The sequence below is a fragment of the Triticum aestivum genome, chromosome 3D (assembly GCF_018294505.1).
Source record: "Triticum aestivum cultivar Chinese Spring chromosome 3D, IWGSC CS RefSeq v2.1, whole genome shotgun sequence".
Lineage (NCBI taxonomy): Eukaryota > Viridiplantae > Streptophyta > Magnoliopsida > Poales > Poaceae > Triticum > Triticum aestivum.
This window is the reverse complement of record NC_057802.1, coordinates 585570292-585595304: the sequence shown is the minus strand read 5'-3', so window position 1 is coordinate 585595304 and position 25013 is coordinate 585570292. Positions and strand designations below refer to the sequence as shown.

Genomic DNA, 25013 nt, shown 5'->3' with positions numbered 1-25013 from the left:
CCACCAAAGGATTTCTCCCGAACCTTACTCACACCACCATGCCTAGCCACCATCAGGCCGGTGAGACAAGACCGCCGACGCGAGATCCGGCGGGAAGTGGACAAGACGGGAAACTTCAGATCCGACGCTAGGAGAACCGCCGGAGCAGACCGCCGGCCATGTACCGCGCCTGCCGTCGCCGCCGAGGACACCGACCCTCTCCCATGAGCACCGCCAGCCGCGAAGATGATGTCGGCTCTCGAAGCAGGGCCGCGGCCCTGGAACCCCATTCCCTTTGCGGAGACTGGAGCGACGAAATCCCCGCCGCCACCTTCACCGGCGGCCGCACGGGCTTGCCCGTCAGCCTCCTCTGGTGGCGGCGAGGAAGATGAGGGGCTAGAAGTGGCTGCGCGGCGTAACCCTAGTCGCCCCCTGTGTCGCCCGGGAGGACGACCTAACAACAATAAAATCTCTACTGTAAAATGGAAATATTTTGCCTCATCAAGGCATGGTACTTGGCCTCAACTTGCTAGTGCGCAAAGTTTTGTTCCTTTCCATATAATGATTCCCAACACACAGAGAACCCTTTTCGAGAAAAAAATACACAAAGAACAACCGATTCTTTGTATGCTTATTTGTTATTTCAAACATCACCTAAGTAAAGATGCCGATGCCCGAGAATCAGTTAGTACGACGAAAAGGTAACAGGATTGTACAAAAACATTGGAAAAACTAGAGACACACATCAAATTAAAGCTTGTCTGTGTAGTGGTTAGATATCAAATGCGTCAGACCTAGCCATCATATGCTCAGTTATTATTTTGGTATGTATCTACCTTGTTATTCTTATTCATATGATAAGTTTGCATTGCTGATAAAATGATATAGCTAATTACGATGGATAGATCAAGTGGAAAAATGAAGTAAAAATGTTCTAATAATAAAATAATCCATATCCAAAAATGAAAAAAAAATGCTGGTATCTTCAGCATAATTTTATTTGGTATTTAATGGGAGATAAATATTGGATTGAGCATGATAGATTTCTGACATAGCATATCTTAATGTTAACACATTAATAGCAATAAAATCTCTCCCGTAAAAGGGAAATATTTTGCCTCATCAAGGCATGGTACATAGACTTTGGTAATATACTTCTGTTTCTTTCTTCCCCCTGTTACATTGTAGCTAAGAATTTGTGAGAAAGTTTACCAACATATTTGCCTCTTCAACTATAATCTTTTCACTCAATGGCGACGATTTATCTATTCACAGAAAACGTAAGCATTTTTGGGCCAGAAAGAGGTTTGTGCACTTGAACACCTCTACATTTGTTAGCATTACTAGAAGAATTACAAGCATGCAACTGAAACATGCCAGCGATGTTATGAAGAGTCAAGAGTGTAAGGTTGGCCCCTGATAACGGCTGGTAGCAGAACCAGATAGCACAACGCTGGAACATGCGTATGAAGTCAATGACTCCTTGCACCAGCAAGACGAAACCACACGTCGATACCCTCGTGCAGATGAGTTTGCCACTAACAACTAAGACACGGCTGCAGCATGCCAGCGGCAAAGCATGAAGAGAGCTAGTCATCACACACATGATCAAGCTGTCTAGATCATCCAGCACAAAAAACTGGTCCTCGTGTGTGAGTTTGCCCCTGATAATTAAGACACTTTCGACAGGCCCATATACTTGCTCATAAATGTATGAAACGATAAGAAGACAGCAGAGCAGCATAAACTTGCCTTCAAGATGGGGGACAAACTCTCAGGGCTTGAACTGACAAGATTCCACTAAAAATGATGGCTTGACCATGCAACTATGTGAAGATCCATCATCAAACTATACCATTCTTAATTAGTCCTTGCTGCCAATTAGTGGAACATGACGGCGTGAACATGAGACGACTTTAGTGTTGGGATCTCTATGCTTCTGCCAGATCTCATGGCTAATGCAATGGCATGATTCTTCATGTCTGCTAATCAGATGCTGCAGCACAGTTGTACACACACCTTCTGTATAAATAGGCGTTAGCAGAATGGTAGATACATCAAACCAGAAGCTCTTCTTTCTTTCTCCTCTCAACAACAAAATCGCAGAGAAAATTGTCAAGCTCAGAAATGGCTTTCCACCAAAGATCGACCAGTTTGCCTTCTAGGCCTCACGTCAGTGAGACCGAAGTCGAGCTAGAGCTTCAGAGCCTAGAAGCAAGCATCTCTTCCTCTAATTCCATCAGCACGATGTGCGATGGTCTCAGGACTCTTCCAAACATCTACGATGGTCTTGAAGAGATCATCTGCCTACCAAGCAACCAAGTTTGCTCCTCCCAGCAGAGGAGCATGTTGGATGGAGAAATGGAAGGTTCTCTTGAGCTGCTAGATCTTTGCAGCACCATGCAAGAGATCTTCGTCGAGATGAAGGCCATCATCCAAGAGTTGCAAGTGGCTCTAAGGAAAGGTGATGATGCAGCTACTCAAGCCAAGATCCAATCTTACACCCGCTTGGTGAAGAAGGCCAAGAATCTTCTCAAGAAGAACACGAAGAAGAGTCCTGCACACTGCAAGATAGTCATGCTATTGGCTAAGGCGGCCAGGGAGGTCTCTGCCTCTCTCCTGGAGTGCACACTCCATCTATTGTCGAAGCAAATCGAAATGCCTAAACAGTCTCTTGTTTCCAAGGAATTTCACAAGAAGAAGGCGGTTGTTTGTAAGGAGGAACACTTGTCGGAGTTAGAGTGCAGTATCGGAGATCTTGAGAGTGGAGCAGGACATCTGTTCAGGAAATTAGTCCAGAGCAGAGTTTCTCTACTCAACATCCTTAGCTCATAGATATTCCCAAGTCATTTTTGGCGCCCTCCGATCGGCATCCGCCTTTTAAGGAATAGCTGATCTTCATACAATTTTGCCATATGTATACACTATACTGTACAAATGTACATGATACTACAGAAAGAGAAAGAAAAGTTTTGATCCATTTGACCATTTCTTCCTTGAAGACGTGTTTGTGATCCCAGTATAGTCTATTTTGAAGCCCATGGTTAGTGAATCTTGTTCCTTATGCATGAAACATGCCAGCTGAAAGTCAAATGGCCTCAACTTGTACTTGGCAGAATCAATCAATTTTATTGTCCACCACCACCACATGACTGTGCAGTCTGGCATAATTAGTGTGCTCAAATTTTAAACATCATTGACATCTATATCATTTAAGCATTGAACAAAATGAAAATTACCCTAGAACCAAGCTTTTTGCTTGTTTACCGGATCAACAATAATCTGAGCAAGACGTAATCCAAACTTGCCAGTGCGCAAATATTTTGTTCCTTTCCATATAATGATTCTCAACACACAGAGAACCCTTTTCGAGAAAAAAAATACACAAAGAACAACCGATTCTTTATATGCTTATTTGTTATTTCAAACTTCACCTAAGTAAAGATGCCAATGTCCGAGAATCAGTTAGTACGACTAAAAGGTAACAGGATTGTACAAAAACATTGAAAAAACTAGAGTCACACATCAAATTAAAGCTTGTCTGTGTAGTGGTTAGATATCAGATGGTCATGCTACTCACACGGTGGGTGGCTGAAAGCCTCAAACTGAAAAATGGGGATAACACGCTGAACCACTAACATGAATCTTGTGCAGTGGATCTTGGTTCCGTGGCCTAAACATGCCAGCACCGACCGTCGAGGCTCTAACTTGTGATACCCAGCAGTGCCCACCAAGGAAAATACCTTATTAAAAGGCATGTTACAGCTAAATGCTAGGTTAGCGATCCATTAAATAATTCCATGGGCGTGCAATTATGCCAAAACCCACCGTCAGACTAAACCGCATCTTTTTTCATTGGTTCTTGCTGCCAATGGCTGGAACATGATAATGTGGTGACTCATCTCATGGACATTAGACACAGAAAACAATGTACTAAACATGAGAAGACTTTAGTGTTGCAATCTCAAGGCATAGCAGACAGCATGTGGGAGATGCAATGGCATGATTCTTCATGTCTACAAATCAGATTCTACGGCACAGCTGTACACATCTTCTGTATAAATAGGCGGCAGCGGAACGGTAGATACATCAAACAAGAAGCTCTTATTTTATGCTTCTCCTCCTCTCATCCACCACAAGACAGCGATAAGCTTCAAGCTCAGATATGGCTTTCCACCAAAGATCGATAAGTTTGCCTTCTAGGCCTCACGTCAGTGAGACCGAAGTCGAGCAAGAGCTCCACTGCCTAGAAGCAAGCATCTCTTCCTCCAATTCCATCAGCACGATGTGCGATGGTCTCAGGAGTCTTGCAAGCATCTACGATGGTCTTGAAGAGATTATTTGCCTACCAAGCAACCAAGCTTGCTCCTCCCAGCAGAGGAACATGTTGGATGGAGAGATGGAATGCTCCATTGAGCTGTTAGATCTCTGTAGCACCATGCAAGAGACCTTCGCTGAGATGATGGTCATCATCCAAGAGCTCCAACTGGCTCTAAGAAAAGGAGATGATGTAGCTGCTCAAGCAAAGATCCAGTCTTTTATTCGCTTGGGGAAAAAGGCCAGGAAACATTTCAAGAAGTCTGCCAAGAAGCCTGCATTTGACAAGATGGTCATGCTCTTGACCAAGGCAAGAGAGATCTGCATCTCTCTGTTGGAGTCCACACTCCATCTCTTGTTGAAGCAAATGGAAATGCCAAAGAAGTCTCTTGTCTGCAAGGAATTTTACAAGAAGAAGGCAATTGTCTGCAAGGAGGAGCAATTGCAGGAGTTAGAGTGCAGTATCGAAGATCTTCAGAATGGAGCAGGAGATCTGTTCAGGAAATTAGTCCAGAACAGAGTTTGTCTTTCAAACATTCTTAGCTCATAGATACTCCACATCACTCTACTCCCTGTGATTGGCATCCGCCTTTTTGAGGATGAGCTGATCTTGATACAGTTTTGCCATATGTATATAGAGTACAAATTAATGTACAGAAATTATAGAAACAAAGACCAAAGTTTTGATCCATCTCAGATTTTGGGATATTGATAAAATCTCTTGGGGCTTTTTGATGAGTATATGCATGACAAGAGAAAATGTGTATGATACGAATTCATCATGTATTTGCTAGGTTGGTGTTACTGGTTTGATTTTTGTGGTAAATGTTAACAGCAAGATGATTTTAGACCTACATGCAAGTTTTTTTACAAGTTAACATTACCTTAAGATTCAATTTTTTTTAGCTGCACAAGATTCTTGATTAGCACATAATCTTTATTTTGTAGATCTCACTAATCATGCATAGGACACGCCAGGTCGAAGCCACATGGTTGATGGTTGCGTCACACCTAGCCAGATTCCCTTCATAGTTGCAAATGTTGTCCACCATAAGCTCAGTTATTATTTTGGTATGTATCTACCTTGTTATTCTTATTCATATGATAAGTTTTCATTGCTGATAAAATCATATAGCTAATTGTGATGGATAGATTAACTGAAAAAATGAAATAAAAAATGTTCTTAATAATAAAATAATCCATATTCACATATGAAAAAAATTGTATGCTGGTTTCTTCTGCATGATGTTATTTGGTATTTCATGAGAGATGATTATTGGATTGAGCACCATGGATTCATGAGATACCATATCCTAATGTTAATACTTTTTTTTTTTAAAAGGAGGATGACCCCCGGCCTCTGCATCTGGGAGATGCATGCAGTCATTTTATTAATTATTCACGAGGACCTTACGAGCTAATACATCAATATGCCTGAATCCGCCATCCTGGCGACATGTGTCGCAACTCCTATCCAATTGATGAAGGGATGCAGTAAGCCTGAGCCGAATACCCAGACCTCTCACCAAAGCCTAACATCTAAAACCGAAGGCCTGAACGAAACCACATACTAGGTATGGGGCCCAAACCGGTCTGACGCACTCTCATGGGTCGTCACCACCATCTTCCACCGGTCTATCTTAAGAGAAGGTATTGATGCATCGTCCTTGCCAGTCCTGCCGCCACGGCGCCAAACAACGCCACCACCCTACGCTCGTCCATCCAGACACTTCTGTCGTCGAGATCCAGCTGCCTCATGCTGCCAATACTCGCCGTCTTCATGCTGTAGATGACATGTCGCTCCACCTGCGAACCTCCGCACCACCGCCACCAGCCCTTGCCACCTGGATCCGATCGCCGGAACAGCCTTCTCCCAAAAACCCAAGCCTCCCCAGATGACGCCTTCATGAAGGGTACGACGAGCAAGGCATTGCCGCCGCCCAAGCAAGCAGGTTTTGGATTTTCGTTCGGGTGTGTGCGTGTGTCGGGGGGGTGGGGGTCAGGAGTCGGAATCAACCACATGGCACCACACACCATCCTCTCCTAGCCAAACGGCGCCCCAATGGAGGTAATGACACCGAGCGCTGTCGCCGCCGCATCCGCATGCAAGGGAAACAGGAATTAACCTTCGGTCGGAGAAGAGGGGGTGGGGAGAAGGGATCTCGTCGGTGCCTCCAAGGAGGGGAGCAGCACCCGCAGGCGGTGTCACCGACATGGATGGCCAAGCCACCAAAGGATTTCTCCCGAACCCAACTCACACCACCGTGCCCAGCCACCATTAGGCCGGTGAGACATGATCACCGGCGCGAGATCCGGCTCGAAGTGGACAAGACGGGAAACTTCAGATCCGACGCTAGGAGAACCGTCGGAGCAGACCGTCGGCCATGTACCATGCCTGCCGTCGCCGCCGAGGACACCGACCCTCTCCCATGAGCACCGCCAACCACAAAGATGACGTCGGCTCTCCAAGCAGGGCCGCTGCCCTGGAGCCCTATTCCCTTTGCCGAGACCGGAGAGACGAAATCCCCGCCGCCACCTTCACCGGCGGCCGCACGGGCTTGCCCGGCAGACTCCTCTGGTGGCGGCAAGGAAGATGAGGGGGCTAGAAGTGGCAGCGCGGGGGTAACGCTAGTCACCTCCCGTGTCGCCCGGGTCGCCCGGGAGGACGACCTAACAACAATAAAATCTCTACTGTAAAATGGAAATATTTTTGCCTCATCAAGGCATGGTACTATACTTTTGTTTGTTTCTTCGCCCCTCTTACTTTGTATAAGAACGCCACTAAAATTCATTACAACCATATACACTAAGAAAACTCATGTAGATAAGAATTTGTGAGGAAATTTACCAACATATTTGTCAAAAAACCTTAGAACCGTGCCTCTTCAACTATAATCTTGTCACTCAGTGGCGACGATATATATACGCACACTTAATATCAATTCACAGAAAATATAAGGATTTTTGAGCCACAAAGAGGTTTGTGCACTTGAACACCTCTACATTTGTTAGCATCACTAGATGAATTGCAAGCATGCAACTGAAACATGCCACCGATGTTATGAAGAGTCAAGAGTTTAAGGTTGGCCCCTGATAACGGCTGGTAGCAGAACCAGGTAGCACAACGCAGGAACATGCGGATGAAGTCAATGACTCCTTGCACCAGCAAGACGAAACCACACATCGACACCCTCGTGCAGATGAGTTTGCCACTAACAACTAAGACACGGCTGCAGCATGCCAGCGGCAAAGCATGAAGGAGGCTAGTCATCACACACATGATCAAGCTGTCTAGATCATCCAGCACAAAAAAACTGGTCCTCGCGTGTGAGTTTGCCCCTGATAATTAAGACACTTTCAACAGGCCCATATACTCGTTCATAAATGTATGAAACGATAAGAAGACAGCAAAGCGGCATTAACTTGCCTTGAAGATGGGGGACAAACTCTCAGGGCTTGAACTGGTAAGGTTCCACTAAATGATAGCTTGAGCATGCAACTATGTGAAGATCCCTTATGAAACTATACCATTGTTAATTAGTCCTTGCTGCCAATTAGTGGAACATGACAGAGTGAACATGAGACGACTTTTGTGTTGGGATCTCTATGCTTCTGCCAGATCTCTAGGCTGGTGTAATAGCATGATTCTTCATGTCTACTAATCAGATGCTGCAACACAGCTGTACACATATCTTCTGTATAAATAGGCGTCAGCTGAATGGTAGATGCATCAAACTAGAAGCTCTTCTTTCTTCCTCCTCTCTTCGACCACAATACAGAGCAAATTTTCAAGCTCGGAAATGGCTTTCCACCAAAGGTCGACAAGTTTGCCTTCTAGGCCTCACGTCAGTGAGACCGAAGTCGAGCTAGAGCTTCAGAGCATAGAAGCAAGCATCTCTTCCCCTAATTCCATCAGCACGATGTGCGATGGTCTCAGGACTCTTGCAAACATCTACGATGGTCTTGAAGAAATCATCTGCCTACCAAACAACCAAGTTTGCTCCTCCCAGCAGAGGAGCATGTTGGATGGAGAAATGGAAGGTTCTCTTGAGCTGCTAGATCTCTGCAGCGCCATGCAAGAGATCTTCGTCGAGATGAAGGCTATCATCCAAGAGCTGCAAGTGGCTCTAAGGAAAGATGATGACGCAGCTACTCAGGCCAAGATCCAATCCTACACCCGCTTGGTGAAGAAGTCCAAGAATCTTTTCAAGAAGACCGCGAAGAAGGCTCCTGCAGATTGTAGCATGGTCATGTTGTTGGCCAAGGCTAGAGAGATCTCTATGTCTCTGCTGGAGTCCACACTCCATCTCTTTTCGAAGCAAATCGAAATGCCTAAACAGTCTCTTGTTTCCAAGGCATTTCACAAGAAGAAGGCAGTTGTTTGCAAGGAGGAGCAATTGTTGGGGCTAGAGTGCAGTATCGGAGATCTCGAGAGTGGGGCAGGACATCTGTTCAGAAAATTAGTCCAGAGCCGAGTTTCCCTACTCAACATCCTTAGCTCATAGATACTCCCAAGTCACTCTTGGCGCCCTCTGATTGGCATCCGCCTTTTTAAGGAATAGCTGATCTTCATACAATTTTGCCATATGTATACACTATACTGTACAAATGTACATGATACTACAGAAAGAGAAAGAAAAGTTTTGATCCATTTGACCATTTCTTCCTTGAAGACGTGTTTGTGATCCCAGTATAGTCTATTTTGAAGCCCATGGTTAGTGAATCTTGTTCCTTATGCATGAAACATGCCAGCTCAAAGTCAAATGGCCTCAACTTGTACTTGGCAGAATCAATCAATTTTAATTATTGTCCACCACCACCACATGGCTGTGCAGTCTGGCATAATTAGTGCGCTCAAATTCTAAACATCATTGACATCTATATCATTTAAGCATTGAACAAAATGAAAATTACCCTAGAACCAAGCTTTTTGCATGTTCTACCGGATCAACAATAATCTGAGCAAGACGTAATCCAAACTTGCCAGTGTGCAAAGTTTTGTTCCTTTCCATATAATGATTCTCAACACACAGAGAACCCTTTTCGAGAAAAAATACACAAAGAACAACCGATTCTTTATATGCTTATTTGTTATTTCAAACTTCACCTAAGTAAAGATGCCGATGTCCGAGAATCAGTTAGTACGACTAAAAGGTAACAGGATTGTACAAAAACATTGAAAAAAACTAGAGACACACATCAAATTAAAGCTTGTCTGTGTAGTGGTTAGATATCAAATGGTCATGCTACTCACACGGTGGGTGGCTGAAAGCCTCAAACTGAAGAATGGGGATAACACGCTGAACCACTAACATGAATCTTGTGCAGTGGATCTTGTTTCCGTGGCCTAAACATGCCAGCACCGACCGTCGAGGCTCTAACTTGTGATACCCAGCAGTGCCCACCAAGGAAAATACCTTATTAAAAGGCATGTTACAGCTAAATGCTAGGTTAGCGATCACACAGTGGTCATGCTACTCACACAGTGGTTGGCTGAAAGCCTCAAACTAAAAAATGGGGTTAGTACTCTGAACCGCTAACGTGGAGCTTGTGCAGTGGGTCTTGTTTCCATGGCCTAAACATGCCAGCTCCGACTGTCGAGGCTTTAACCTGTGATTTCCAAGAGTGCCCACCAAGGAAAACACCTTATTAAATACAGGTATGACACAGCCAAATGCTAGGTTAGCAACCCATTAAATAATGGCTTGAGCGTGCAGTTATGCTAATGCTAGTTCTTGCTGCCAATTGTTGGAACATGATAATGTGATGGCTCATCTTAAGGACAGTAGACACACAAAATTATGTGCTGAACATGAGACGACTTTAGGGTTGTGATCTCTATGCTTCCGCCAGAGCTCTCAAGGCATAGTAAGTAGACAGCATCTGGGAGATGTGATGGCATGATTCATCATGTCTACCAATCAAATGCAACTACTTAAGTTTTCTGTATAAATAGGCCTTAGCAGAGCAGTAGACACATCAAACCAAGAAGTGTTCTATTCTTCAGCTATCATCGACCACAATATATACAGAGAAAAGCTTCAAGCTCAGATATGGCTTTCCACCAAAGATCGATAAGTTTACCATCTAGGCCTCGCGTCAGTGAGACAGAAGTCGAGCAAGAGCTCCACAACCTAGAAGCAAGCATCTCTTCCTCCAACTCCATCAGCACGATGTGCGATGGTCTATGGACTCTTGAAAACATTTATGATGGTCTTGAGGAGATCGTTTGCCTACCAAGCCACCAAGTTTGCTCCTCCCGGCAGAGGAAGATGTTGGATGGAGAGATGGAGTGCTCCGTTGAGCAGTTAGATCTCTGCAACTACATGCAAGAGACCTTCGCCGAGATGATGGCCATCATCCAAGAGCTGCAGGTGGCTCTAAGGAAAGGAGATGATGCAGCTGCTCAAGCCAAGATCCAGTCCTTTACTCGCTTGGCGAAGAAGGCCAGGAAACATTTCAAGAAGACTGCCAAGAAGCCTGCATCCGACAAGATGGTCATGCTATTGACCAAGGCAAGAGAGATCTGCATATTTCTGTTGGAGTCCACACTCCATCTCTTGTGGAAGCAAATTGAAATGCCAAAGCAGTCTCTTGTCTGCAAGGCATTTTACAAGAAGAAGGCAATTGTTTGCGAGAAGGAGCAATTGCAGGAGTTAGAGTACAGCATTGGTGATCTTCAGAATGGAGCAGGAAATCTGTTCAGGAAATTAGTCCAGAACAGAGTTTCTCTTTTAAACATTCTTAGCTCATAGATACTCCACATCATCCTACTGCCTGCGATTCGCATCCGCCTTTTTGAGGATGAGCCGATCTTAATACAGCTTTGCCATATGTATACAGTACAAATGTACAGAAATTATAGAAACAAAGACCAACGTTTTGATCCATCTCAGATTTTGCGATATCGGTAACATCTATCTCAGCTTTGTGATTTTGACTCGTCATGTATTTATATGGTTCTGTTGATATGGTTTGTGTTACAGGTTTCATTTTTGTGGTAAATGATTATAGCAATGGTGTTAGATCTACATGCAAGGCTTTTTTACAAGTCAACATTACTAGGTTAACGGTTGTGTCACACCTACCTTAAGATTCTTGATTAGCACACAACCCTTATTTTGCGGTTCTCCTTGATCATGCATGGCACACGCCAGGTCGAGGCCCCATGGCTCATGATTGTACTTATGAAATTTACAAGGATATGAAACTCGGATGTGCCCACTTGCGCCATTCTCGGTCCTTAGCCGGATTACAATTCCACCATGAAAGCAATCCAAGCCTAGGAGCCCGTGGCTGGCCTGCGCCATCAAGCAGACTTGGAGGGGAGCCATCGACACACACAATAAGGTCTCACAACAAGGAATGGCAGGTGCGTCGCCGCCGTACGCAAGGATCCATCAGCGTCGCCTCGAGTGAGGACAGGCGTAGCGCCAAGGTCATCGCCCAGGAGATCGAAGCGGAGAAGCCCGAAGCGCCCTATAGTTCCTTGATTGGTCAGATGTCCCGGTCACCTCGAGTGGCAGATCCTTCGGACATGTCCCCCAGCCTGGTCCTCGACCCCATCGTCATTGGATTATGGTGCACCAAAACGCTAATGGACGAAGTGAGCGTGTCAACATCCTCTATGTCGACACCCTTTGACAGGGTGGAAATCCCTCGCTCCCGGATTATACTAACTGGTGCACCATCCGAGGGGATTATCCTTGGAAACCAGGCCATTACCTAACTCCAGCTTAAGATACCGCTCCCAAGGGAACCATCGCGGTGCAAGGGGACCAAGGGAACATACAATGTGCCGACGAGTTGGTCGCAACAGTAGAGTTCAATGTCATCAAACAAGAGGTCTTCCGAGAAGCCACCTAGGAGCTGCCTGCAGCCAAGATAGGCTAGAGCGCCTCTTCTTTCCAAGCACCGCAAGACACCAAGAAAATTCGTTAGCTTATTTTCCACGAGGACTCGAACCTCATCATCATAGAAGTTATTAAGTTATGGGACTACCATGACCCATCCATGAAAGGATGTGTTGTAAAGAGGTGCGCAATCTCGAGGGAAAGTTCAACGACCTCGAGCTCTTTCACATGCCTATATAACGAAGCAACGGACGACTTGGCCTGGCTGGGATCCTGCCCGGGGTGATCCTCGACACACTACGCCAACTGATGGTTAAGAAGGGAGTCCCACTCAAACTTCAAGGAAACTCGACCGAGCCCTAGCACCCCTACTAAGCCTTAGGCATCGGGAGTAGAAGTCCTCATCATTAACCATGACTGGACAAAGCCATTCTTGGACTACCTGCAAGGAGGGACGCTACCCGACAAGAAGGACGAAGCTTGACACATTGTCCGGCGAGAGAGGGCTTATAGCATAGCCAGCTACACAGAAGTTCAACAAAGGTGTATCCCCGAGAAGAAGGGGAGCTAATACTCAAAGAAATCCACTCGGCTCGTGTGGGCACAATGCAATGCCCAAGACACTGGCAGGGAAAGCCTTTCGACAATGTTTCTAGTGGCCCACATCAACAGCGAATGCCAAGAAGATCCTGCACACCTATGAAGGATGCTAGTTCTACGCCTGCAGACACACATGCTTGTTCAAGAGCTCCAAATGATTGCCCTGACATAGTAGACACACATGCTTGTTCAAGAGCTCCAAATGATTGCCCTGACATAGTCTTTCTCTGCCTGGGGGTTGGACATGGTGGGGCCCCTCAAAAAGGCACCTAGGGGCTTCACCCACATCTTCGTCGCCATCGACAACTTCACAAAGTGGGTCAAAGCCATGCTCGTAGCCACCGTCACCACAGAAAAGGAAGAACATTTCTTCAAGACGATCGTCTACAGCTTCGGGACCTACCAAAACATCATTACTGACAATAGTACCCAGTTCACAGGAGCCCCTTTTCTCGAGTATTGTGAGGAGTTCGACATCACTCTTGACTTCACCTCCGTGTCACACCCACGTTCCAACGGTAGGTCGAGAGAGCCAACAAGCTAATAATGTAGGGGGTCAAACGCCACATCTTCAGTCGACTCAAGAAATTCACATGCACGTGGGTGGAGGAACTACCATTGGTACTATAGGGTCTCTGGACCTTCCCAAAGCAGTCCATAGGATACACCCCTACGCCATGGTGTATGAGGCTGAGGCGGACTCCCCAGCGAGCTAATCCACGAGTCCTCAAGCGTGAGAGCTTATGAAGAAGAACGGGCGAGAAGGCAAGGCAAGATGGGATTTACCTCTTGGAGGAAGTCTAAGATATGACCCTGCTCAGCAAGGTCAACTACCGGGAGGAGTTGTGATGCTACCACATCCGTCAGGTAAGGGACGTGTCTTCATGGTCCTGGACCTGATCTTTTGACGCATCCAACCCAGAAAATGAAGGCACAAATTGTCATCTCCTTGGAAAGGCCCTTCCATCGTTCACAAGGTGCTTCACTCGGAGGCTTATCACCTCGAGGACCCAAGAGAATGCATGGAACATTGAGCACCTGCGCCGTTTGTACGTATAGGTGGGACAACATCGACAACGCGCAAGGAGCAAGATTCCAAAGATGTTGTGTTCCTTGAGACAACAAAAGTTAAACTGGATCTACACAAATAGTTTTTTTGTTTGCCCCAAAATTCATTACCATCTGAAAAGCGTCACCGGAGAATTACTGCATGGGAATGCTACTCGAGTCCAACACACATTGTATTGGCAAACTCGGCTCAGGCACGTGTCGGGAACTTGGCCTCGGCCATTAAGTCATTACGAGTGTTGCTTATCTTGACTCCTCAAACAAGAGCTTGTACCTCTCCTTCACTTTGCTCTCATCGGTACCCCCTTCCCCTGACTTTGTCCAAATCAGCATAGGCTCGGGGGCTACATACGCAAAATAAGAAAATAAAACTTCACGTGCATCCTTTCCCGAGCCTTCGGTATCATGTTGATCATGTGGTTCGGCGCCCAGATCAACAGAGGAGCCTCGGTCTCAAATATGTTCAGGTACCCCCAATATCTCTTATCCTTCATGTTTTTCCCGAAGGCCGCGATCTCTAAGACCACCTAATGACAGACCCCCGGATAGCTTCTGGGACACAAAGATGTGGGTGATCTGCTGTATCCCACAAGGAAGCAAAGGCTCCCGACGCATGGAAACCTCAAGGATAAGCTGCTCTGAGCCCAAACTTTCCCCTAGCTTGGTTGGAAAATACCACAACAACAAAATACTCAGCTCAGATGCAACAATGATGGCGGTTTAGCAGGCTTCAAGAAGGGCGCCCTCTCCCAGAGGAGGCGACTTCCTCCAGGACACACTGGACGCGCAACCCCTCCCGAAGCCACACTCAGGATCACATCGCCCTTAGGGAGAGCGTCCATCCCATGGCGAGACAATGCTTCGTCAACCGAGGCGGGAGGTGCACACTCTACACCCCCCTACCCCCACAAAGCTAGTGCCCGTGCTGGAAGCTGAAGAAGGCGCCTCCTCAATCAGGCCCTCTGAAGCGGGGCACGCTACAACACAAGAAAATAACTGCTCGAGAGCGCCACTTCGCTCCTCCCTAGCAAGAATGAAGCAGAATCATACAGCTAGAGGACTTACATGTCGAATCTAGGATTTTGACTCGCTAATCTCTCCTCCCAGACAATGGAGGGACGAAGCCACCTAAATGCCGTCACCGCTTCGGAGCAAGCTCCTTCCCCGTCGCCAACGATGTATTTGAGCACGCCGCTCTGTGAGAGAAGGACCTTGGTAACTTCCAGTCACCCTCATCCGCCATCCATGCGTCGACCTTGGGAATCGGCGTGCAATGGCGCAGTCCCGGCGAGAGGGGGCCACCCTGAAGAAGTGCGGAGCATTACCTAGGCCATCTCAAGCACAATAGGGGTGAGGGGCAAGATGACAATGTCTCAAGGGTTGCAAGCCATGATCTTTCTCCCGCTCCTCGGCTTATATGGTGGTGGGATGTCACGCGCACATCTGTGGGGCCCATGCCCTGCCGTTTCCCCTTCCCCTGCATGCGGAACACATACCCTCATCAAGCCAGCACGTGTGCCCTCCCACTAGGAAAGTACGTGCAGCGAACAAGACACACACGTTGCGCCACCGGCAAGCACCAACTTGAAGCCGACTTGTCGAGCCTTCAAGCGCAAGAATCCCTGGGTATCGATAGCTAACCTCTGTGGTCCTAAGCTGGCCGAATATACTCGAGTGAAGAGTGGCCATGATGCGCCTCCCAGGGTTGCAAGCTGAACTTCGCTCAAGGGGTATCAGGCATCATGGTTAGGGGCTTGATTTTGGTAAGAGATGCAAGGATGTTCCTCCAGGACACTAGCTGAGATTATCCAAACCAATCTGGCAGGCATTTCCTAGGACTATGACCGAATTTATGGTATGCCCGACTATGGGCTAGAAGCCAAATTCCACTCAATGGAATCTATTGGATATCAGGCAACTGAACTTTACACATTGGTAGCCACAGTGCCCTCACCCGATGGGAGGCGCTGCTCGGATCTTTTTCGGGAATACGCAAAGTTTTTGTATCATTTCATTGATAGAAGAAGATAGAATGAGTACATGAGGTGGTACACAACATGACACAAACGCAAGGGGAGTGAACATGGTGCCCTAAGCGAAGAGACATGAGAGGCTCGACCCAAAACAAAAAACACAACTAAACTCGCCGACCAGAGAAGCTATCTAACCAACAACCAAACGATCAAGCATCTCCAAATCCAGCACGGAGGACGCCGCGACCAAAACAAGACAATGCCTTCACTAAGGAGAATGACACCGCGACGCCATCGTCCTCCAGTCGGGAAAACCAGACCTGGGTTTCCCTTGATGCTTGAAAGGGGCATGGAAAAACGGCCATTGCAACACCTCCAGGAAGGGGGCGACACCCAGGATAAGATCCGGGGATTTCACCCTAGCCAAATTTCGAGCAATCCAAGGCCATCGTAGCACATATCGAAGATGAGGCAATCAGTCATAGGCCGGAGCAACAACTGCAGGAAGGTGAGCCACTCCCAACGCCAATGGAGGCATCGGGAGCCGCCGGACAAGCGAGCTCTAAACAAGGACGAGGTTGCATGGGTGAGGAATAAGGCGGCAGGGATGCGATGGTGTCCGAAGCCCCGGACAAGCCAAGGTCTGGAAGGGAGTAAAGATCTGGGCCATCGGGACCGGAACAGTAGGGACACTGGCGTGCCCAAGGAGCCTGAAGGGGACGCGGCTCCCGAAGGGCATCGGAGACGAAGATGCGCCTGGATGGACAGCCAACAAAGGTACTAGTAGGGTGGTGGTGGTGCGGAGACGCCGAGGAGCCAGTGCGCCAAAGGAGACGGAAAGAGCGCATCTTTGGGGGAACGCCGAGTCCAAAGCCGCGCCGCGCCGGCCATGAATGCGGAAGGGGGCGCAGGTCCATGGCAGCCAGGCAAATCCGCCCCTGTCGGGAGGAAGGTGAAGGGGGCTCGCGCTCAGCCAAGACTCCCAGCCGGCGCGCTGCAAAAACAGCCACCGTTGGGCACTACCGACCATCTACAAGGCTGCCTCCCAAAGAGGGCGCCCCGGAGCTCGAAGGGTGGGAGGGTCGGGGAGGGGGGTCCGCAGCTAGAAGGGCGCACCCGCCCGCCGCAGGAGGCCGGCCGGAGAGCACCAAATCCCGCCAAAACAGGCCCCTAGATCTCGCCCGGGACGGGCCGGAGCTGTCGTAGGCGAGCCGCAACCGAGGGGGTACCAGCACCACCAACACGTTGAGGATGCTGGGCAGGGAAGCACCCGCCGCCGATGCAGATCGACGACGCCACCAGCACCAGATCTGGGGGGGGGGGGGAGGGAAAGGACTGGGGCGGAGTTGGAGAAGAATCAGCCCCGCCGCCGCCATCCCAGGGCCCGGCGCGGCTTCATCGGCTGGCCCTCCGACGACGGCGGTGCGGGGGTGGGCGGGAGGTGGGGGCTCTCACTTGTGTCTTTTTTTTTTGCTGGAGTTTGGCAAGTCCTACACGGCTTCCCACTAGGTAAGATGTGCATCATCATCATGGGCTGCTGGCGAGGATATGATACTCAGATGTGCCCACCTGGGCCATTCTCGGCCTTCAACTGGATTAAAACTCCACCTGAAAGCAGTCCAAGCCAAGGAGCCTATGGTTGTCCTGGGGCATCAAGGAGACCCGGTGGGGAGCCACTGACACACATGATGATGTCTGGCGGGATCGGAGGATGGGAGTCGTCTATAGACCGAGCGAAGCCATGTAACCCTAGCTTGGCTAGATATATAAGGCAATCTAGGGACACTCTTGGAGGAGAGAAAAGGAGACATTCTAGATCATCCAACAGTTACGATTTCCACCGACCCCATCTTCTTCTTGTCCGCGGCCAGGCCGAGAGCTTGTAACACAAGAAATCAATCGCAGGCAAGCACTCTAGCAATGCGCAACCAAAGGCAAGAATAGGGTCTTACCTCCACCTGGACCTAGGTAACTCATCGTCTCGTGCCTTACCATCTCGATCCACTGCTCGCAGGCCGCTCTGAACAAATTTGTCGTCCTAGAGAGCACTGCCAGCCACAAAACACTGATACACATTAATCAAAATATGTTAGGTCAATATTTTCGGTATATATCTACATTGTTATTCAAATGACTAAGCTTGCATTCATGATAAAATCAATAAATTATATTGCTAATCATGATGGGCTGATCAAGTGCGAAAATAAATAAATGTTCTTATTAGCAATAACAGTCCATATTAGCAAATGAAAATAATTAATATGATGGTGTTTTCAGAATAATTTTATTTGTTACTCCCTCCGTCCCATAATATAAGAACGTTTTTTACACTACACTAATGTCAAAAACGTTCTTATATTATGGGACGGAGGGAGTTTTTATAATGGGAGATAAATATCTGTATGAGCAGCATAGACTTCTGAGATAGCATCTCTTAATGTTAACAATTATCACCAATAAAATTCCTCCTGTACAAGGGAAATATCTTGCCTCAGCGAAGCATGGTACATAAGCTTTGGTAAAAAAAAGTTGTTTCTATCTTCCCCCTCTTACATTGTATACGAACGCCACTAAAATCCATTACAGCTGTATGGACTAAAAAAACACATGAAGCTAAGAAATTGTGCGGAAATTTATCAACATATTTGTCCAAAGAACATGGGTCCAGATCTCAAAAGCATGCATGTTCATTCAACTATAAACTTGTCACTCAATGGCAACAACATATATATGGTTAATATCAATTTGCAGAAAATTTAAGCATTTTTGGGCCATAAAGGTCTGTGCACTTGAACACCCATAATCTATGAATGAATACTAGACGAATTGTAAGCACGCAACTAAAACCTGCCAGCGATGTTGTGAAGAGTGTAAGTGACCTTGTAAGGCTGTTAGCAGAACCAGATAGCACAACCTGCACAACCTGGAACATGCGATGAGGTCAATGACCAGCAAGCACCAACCAAGACACCCTCGTGCAGATGAGCTTGGCACTAACAACCAAGACACGGCTGCAGCATGCCAGTGGCAAGGCATGAAGATGGCTAGTCATCACGCACATGATCATCCAACACAAAAAACTGACCCTCGTGTGTGAGTTTGCCCCTGATAATTAAGACACTTTCGACAGGCCCATATACTCGTTCATAAATGTATGAAACGATAAGAAGACAGCAGAGCGGCATAAACTTGCCTTGAAGACGGGGGACAAACTCTCAGGGCTTAAACTGACAAGATTCCACTAAAATGATAGCTTGAGGATGCAACTATGTGAAGATCCATCATCAAACTATACCATTCTTAATTAGTCCTTGCTGCCAATTAGTGGAACATGACAGAGTGAACATGAGACGACTTTTGTGTTGGGATCTCTATGCTTTTGCCAGATCTCTAGGCTGATGTAATGGCATGATTCTTCATGTCTACTAATCAGATGCTGCAGCACAGCTGTACACATATCTTCTGTATAAATAGGCGTCAGCAGAATGGTAGATGCATCAAACTAGAAGCTCTTCTTTCTTCCTCCTCTCTTCGACCACAATACAGAGCAAATCTTCAAGCTCAGACATGGCTTTCCACCAAAGATCGACAAGTTTGCCTTCTAGGCCTCACGTCAGTGAGACCGAAGTCGAGCTAGAGCTTCAGAGCCTAGAAGCAAGCATCTCTTCCTCTAATTCCATCAGCATGATGTGCGATGGTCTCAGGACTCTTGCAAACATCTACGATGGTCTTGAAGAAATCATCTGCCTACCAAGCAACCAAGTTTGCTCCTCCCAGCAGAGGAGCATGTTGGATGGAGAAATGGACGGTTCTCTTGAGCTGCTAGATCTCTGCAGCGCCATGCAAGAGATCTTTGTCGAGATGAAGGCCATCATCCAAGAGCTGCAAGTGGCTCTAAGGAAAGGTGATGACGCAGCTACTCAGGTCAAGATCCAATCCTACACCCGCTTGGTGAAGAAGTCGAAGAATCTTTTCAAGAAGACCGCGAAGAAGGCTCCTGCAGATTGTAGCATGGTCATGCTGTTGGCCAAGGCTAGAGAGATCGCTTTGTCTCTGCTGGAGTCCACACTCCATCTCTTGTCGAAGCAAATCGAAATGCCTAAACAGTCTCTTGTTTCCAAGGCATTTCACAAGAAGAAGGCAGCTGTTTGCAAGGAGGATCAATTGTTGGGGCTAGAGTGCAGTATCGGAGATCTCGAGAGTGGAGCAGGACATCTGTTCAGAAAATTAGTCCAGAGCAGAGTTTCCCTACTCAACATCCTTAGCTCATAGATACTACCAAGTCACTCTTGACGGTCTCCGATTGGCATCCGCCTTTTAAGGAATAGCTGATCTTCATACAATTTTCCTATATGTATACACTATACTGTACAAATGTACATGATACTATAGAAAGAGAAACCAAAGTTTTGATCCATTTGGCCATTTCAAGCTTGAAGATGTGTTTGTGATACTTTATGCTGATATGCTTGGTTAGTGGATCTTGCTCCTTATGCATGAAGCATGCCAGATCAAAGTCACAAGGTCTCAACTTGCAGTTAGCAGAATCAATCAATTTTAATAACCAGATTCTCTACCACCACCACATGTCCACATGGCTGTGCAGTCTGGCACTACAATTGAAGATAGTTCTTATTCCATACAACGAAGTCCAAATTAATGTACTCAGATTTTAACATCATCGACATCAATAGCATCTAAGCAGCATTTAAGGGGTCGGGGGGGGGGGGGGGGGGGGGGTGGATAACAAAAAACATTTACTCTAGAACCACAGTTTTTCCTACGGGATTAACAATATGCAAAGTTTTTGTTCCTTTCCATATAATAATTCTCATTACACAAAGAACAATCAACGCTTTATTATGCTTGTTTCAAACTTCACCAGAAATAAAGACATTGATATTGGAGAATAAGTTACTACGACTCAAAGGTGATAAAATTGTATCAAAATATTGAAAAAAGCTTGTTTCTGTATGGTTAGATATGAAATGGTCATGTTACTCACAAAGTGGGTGACTGAAAGCCTCAAACTGAAAAATGGAGTTAGTACTCTGAACCGCTAACGTGGAGCTTGTGCAGTGGGTCTTGTTTCCATGGCCTCAACATGCCAGCTCCGACTGTCGAGGCTTTAACTGTTAGACCTTTGAACCTGAGCATTGATAGTTGTGGATGACACTAGGAGAGTTGGGATAATTTTCGTTGGTTTATTTCTCACACAGTGCCATGCCAACCTGAGGGGTTGGGGTTACATACTTATAGGCTGCTAGCCAGCCAAGCATATGCTGAGATGCTGCTAAGATGCCAGTCCAAGATGCTAGTCTAAGATGACAGTCTTGATGGTCAGGAACTCTATCCTAACTGCCACAAAGGACCATGTGCTGCAGCCCCACAAGGACCCTAGTACACAGACTTATCCATCATTCTCCCCCTAAGTCGTGTACGTCGTCTTGTGGGAGAGTTGAATCATCCCAATCCTGTAGCAAAGTTCGAGGAACTTGACCCTCCCAAGAGGCTTGGTGAGCAGGTCTGCGAGCTGATCCGTGGTGTTGCTGTAGCTCGCCTCGATGCTCCCTTCTTCCACACAGCTGCGGATGAAGTGATACCTCAGTCGGATGTGCTTGCTCCGTTCGTGGAACACGGGGTTCTTTGCCAGGGCCAGGGCGGACTTGCTCTCCACCAGGAGCTGCACCGTTCTGGTGTCTTGAGCGAGAAGATCACCAAGCAGTCGAGCGAGCCAGAGCGCCTGAGTGCAGGTGGTGGAGGCCGCTATGTACTCAGCCTCACAGCTGGACAGGGCCACCACCTGCTGCTTGACTGATTGCCAGCTCACGAGACACTTGCCGAGGAAGAAGAGGATCCCGCTCGTGCTCTTGCTGGTGTCGATGTCGCCGGCGTGGTCGCTGTCGCTGTACCCGACGAAGTGTGCCGCCCCCGGACACCTAGGGTAGTGGAGGCCGTGGTCGAGGGTCCCTGCTATGTAGCGGACGATCCTCTTCACTGCCTGCTGGTGTTTCGACATCGGTCGCTCCATGAACCGACTGACATAGCCGACGGAGAATGCCAAGTCCGGCCGTGGGTGGGTGAGGTAGCGAAGGCTCCCCACAAGGCGTCGGTACTGCGTAGCATCCACTTCCTTCGTCGTGCTGTCGTGGCTCAGTTTCAGCCTCTCCTCCATTGGAGTGAGAGCTGGATGGCAGTCGGTGAGCCAAGCTAGCTCAACGATGCGCTTGGCATAGGCGGACTGTCGAAGCGCGATCCCGGAGTGGTCCTGGTGCACCTCAATCCCTAGATAGAAGGAGAGGAGCCCCAGATCACCCATGTGGAAGGTAGCCTTCATGTCTTCCTTGAACGTCGCCACTTCTGCATCTTTGGTGCCGGTGATCACCAAGTCGTCAACATAGACGCCCACCAGCAAGGCATTTCCTCCACTGCCCCGTCGGTAGACGGCAGCCTCATGCGGGCTTTGCTCGAAGCCCATCTTCTTTAGCGTGGAGTCCAGCTTGGCGTTCCACGCCCTAGGTGCCTGTCGTAGGCCATAGAGGGCCTTGCGCAGGCGGAGTACCTTGCCCTCCTGGCCGAGAATCGCAAAACCCGGTGGCTGATGCACATAGACTTCCTCCTTCAAGTCACCGTTGAGGAATGCCAACTTGACATCCATGTGATGGACACACCAGCCCTCTTGGGCAGCCAGCGCAAGGAGAAGTCACACGGACTCCATCTGTGCCACGGGAGCGAAGGCGTCGTCGAAGTCGACTCCTTCCTGCTGCAAGAAGCCTCGGGCCACCAGGCGAGCCTTGTGCTTGATGATGGCGCCGGCTCCATCCCTCTTCAGCTTGAACACCCACTTAAGGGTGATTGCGTGGTGACCACGAGGGAGGTCAGCGAGCTCCCAGGTGCGGTTTTGCTCGACCGCATCCATCTCCAACTGCATCGCGGCGCGCCATGCCGCATCTCCCTCGGCCTCTACAAAGGACCGTGGTTCGCCGTCCTCACACGCGAGTTGTAGCTGCGCCTCCAGGTCACGTGGCATCAGTCCCGGCACCGGCTGGTCGCCGAGTAGATCATCCATCGTGCGATACCGCAGCTGTTCGCCTCCATAAAACGCGTCTACCCGCTCCTCGTCGTGAGTGAGCGGGGAAGCGAACTTCATCGGGTTGTGCTCTGCGTGAGCTGGTGCTGATGAAGACGAACTCAGAGTGGTGACTGCCGGGGCTGGAGTATGCCGCGTCGCCAGTTGTGGTGCCGTCGGCGTAGCCGACACCGGAGTCGGTGTAGTTTTGGGGGCCGGGGTAGACGTGCCCGGCGAAGAGGAGCTGCTTGCTCCCCCGGCTTCCTTGAAGTGGGCGTACTCGACAATGAAGTCGTCATACGTCGGCGTCGAGCCGTCGTCCACCGCCTTGTCCCATTGCCACCCTCGCCCTTCGTTGAACACGACGTCTCGCGCCATGCGCACACGCTGTGTCTTTGGGTCGAAGATGCGGTAGGCCTTTGAGCCCTCCGCGTAGCCGATGAAGACTCCCGGAGTGCTCCTGTCGTCGAGCTTGCCGATGTGGCCGAGCTCCTTAGCGAACGCAAGACAGCCAAAGACCCGCAAATGGGAGACCACCGGCTTCCGCCCATGCCAGGCCTCGTACGGTGTCCTGCCGTCGAGTGCCTTAGTAGGCGATCGGCTGAGGATGTAGACGGCCGTCAGCACCGCCTCTCCCCAGAAAACAGCCGGCATCCCTCTCTGCTTGAGGAGAGCCCGAGCCATCCCCACAACCGTCTGCTTGCGCCGCTCGACGACTCCATTTTGCTGCGGGCTGTACGGCGCGGAGTAGTGGCGCTGGATGCCCACATCGGCGCGGTACGACGCGAATTCAGCCGCCGTGAATTCGCCGCCGTTGTCAGTGCGCAACGCGCGCAGTTTGCGGCCGCTCTCCGCCTCCACACCAACCTGCGCGCGCCTGATGGCGTCCGCCGCTTCTCCCTTGCTGCCGAGAATCATCGCCCACATGTAGCGAGAGAGATCGTCGACGAGCAGCAGGAGGTAGCGTCGACCTCCTGGTGTGGCTGGCGTCACCGGGCCGCACAAGTCTCCATGCACGAGCTCCAGCTTCTCCTTGGCCCGAAAACTCGCCTGTTGAGGAAAGGGGAGTCGTCTCTGCTTCGTCAGTACGCAGATGTCGCGGAATTGCTCCACATGGTCGAGGCATGGCAGTCCTCGTACCATCTCCTTGGCACTTAGACGCTTCAGGGCCTCAAAATGAAGGTGCCCAAAGCGCTCATGCCATTGCCATGCCTCGTCGTCCCGACGGACAGCGAGACAGACCGGCTGTGCCACCTGCACATCAAGGACGTAAAGTCGATTTCCACCTCTGGGTACCTTGGCGAGAAGGCGACCCTGGCGATCCCAGATGCGTAGGACCCCATGCTCAATCAGCACGCGTGAGCCGTTCTCATCCAGTTGTCCCAAGCTGATGATGGAGTTCCTTAGCGCGGGGATGTAGTAGACACCGGTGAGCAGCCGGTGCTCTCCCGTCTTGTGGTGAAGATGACGGAGCCGACGCCCTTAATTTCCACAGCGGAGGCATCCCCAAACTTGACGGAGCCTCGCGCATCGGAGTCGAGCTCGGCGAAGAATTCCCTTCGACCGGTTATGTGGTGGGTGGCGCCGGTGTCGAGGCACCACCCCGTAGTCTTGTACTTCCCAGAGCCATCGCCGAGAAGAGCGTGCGCTTTTGGCTCGTCGAGGTGGATGAGAGCTTTTGCGACTGGTGTCGCTGAGGATAGCTCAATGCTTGCATGCGCCATGAACAGAGCCGTCTCTTCCTCCTTCGCCTATGCGACGTGAGTCTGGCCTTGTCGTGGTTGCCGACACTCATTGGCCCAATGGCCAAACCGGCCACAGTTGTGGCAACTGTTGTCTTGTGCCGGCTTGGGCTTGCCAGCGGCGCTGTCCTTGGCGCCTCCGCGGGCGTCACCTTCGGCACGTCCTTGTGCCCTGCCCGGGGGGCCTCTTCGCGCCTTACGCTGCTTGCCACGCTTGCGGCCGCCCGTCGTGGAAGAAGGCTCCCCCTTCTTCCTGTCGCCAAGGCTGGCATCCCACGGCTCCCGAGTTAGGAGCAGCATCCCGCCGGTGGTGATGGGCCCTGAGGAAGGCTGTGGCTCGTCGGTGTCCACGACCTTGAGGCGACCTATCGCCTCCTCGATTGTCATCGTGGAGAGGTCCAACAAAGACTCG

The 25013-nt window shown here is 49.0% G+C and overlaps 3 protein-coding genes across 3 annotated transcripts; all 3 read left to right on the top strand.

The window, feature by feature from the left end:
• Positions 1-2053: 2053 nt before the first annotated feature.
• Positions 2054-2921, top strand: LOC123075658 (uncharacterized). The gene has a single exon (XM_044498214.1). The coding sequence runs from the start codon at positions 2107-2109 to the stop codon at positions 2812-2814; it is 708 nt and encodes a 235-aa protein (XP_044354149.1). The 5' UTR covers positions 2054-2106; the 3' UTR covers positions 2815-2921.
• A 5106-nt stretch (positions 2922-8027) lies between these two features.
• Positions 8028-8947, top strand: LOC123075657 (uncharacterized). Its single transcript, XM_044498212.1, has one exon. It carries the CDS (start codon positions 8097-8099, stop codon positions 8799-8801), a length of 705 nt encoding a protein of 234 aa, XP_044354147.1. The 5' UTR covers positions 8028-8096; the 3' UTR covers positions 8802-8947.
• Positions 8948-19301: 10354 nt separating this feature from the next.
• Positions 19302-20115, top strand: LOC123075656 (uncharacterized). The gene has a single exon (XM_044498211.1). It carries the CDS (start codon positions 19358-19360, stop codon positions 20060-20062), a length of 705 nt encoding a protein of 234 aa, XP_044354146.1. The 5' UTR covers positions 19302-19357; the 3' UTR covers positions 20063-20115.
• The last annotated feature ends 4898 nt before the right edge of the window (positions 20116-25013 follow it).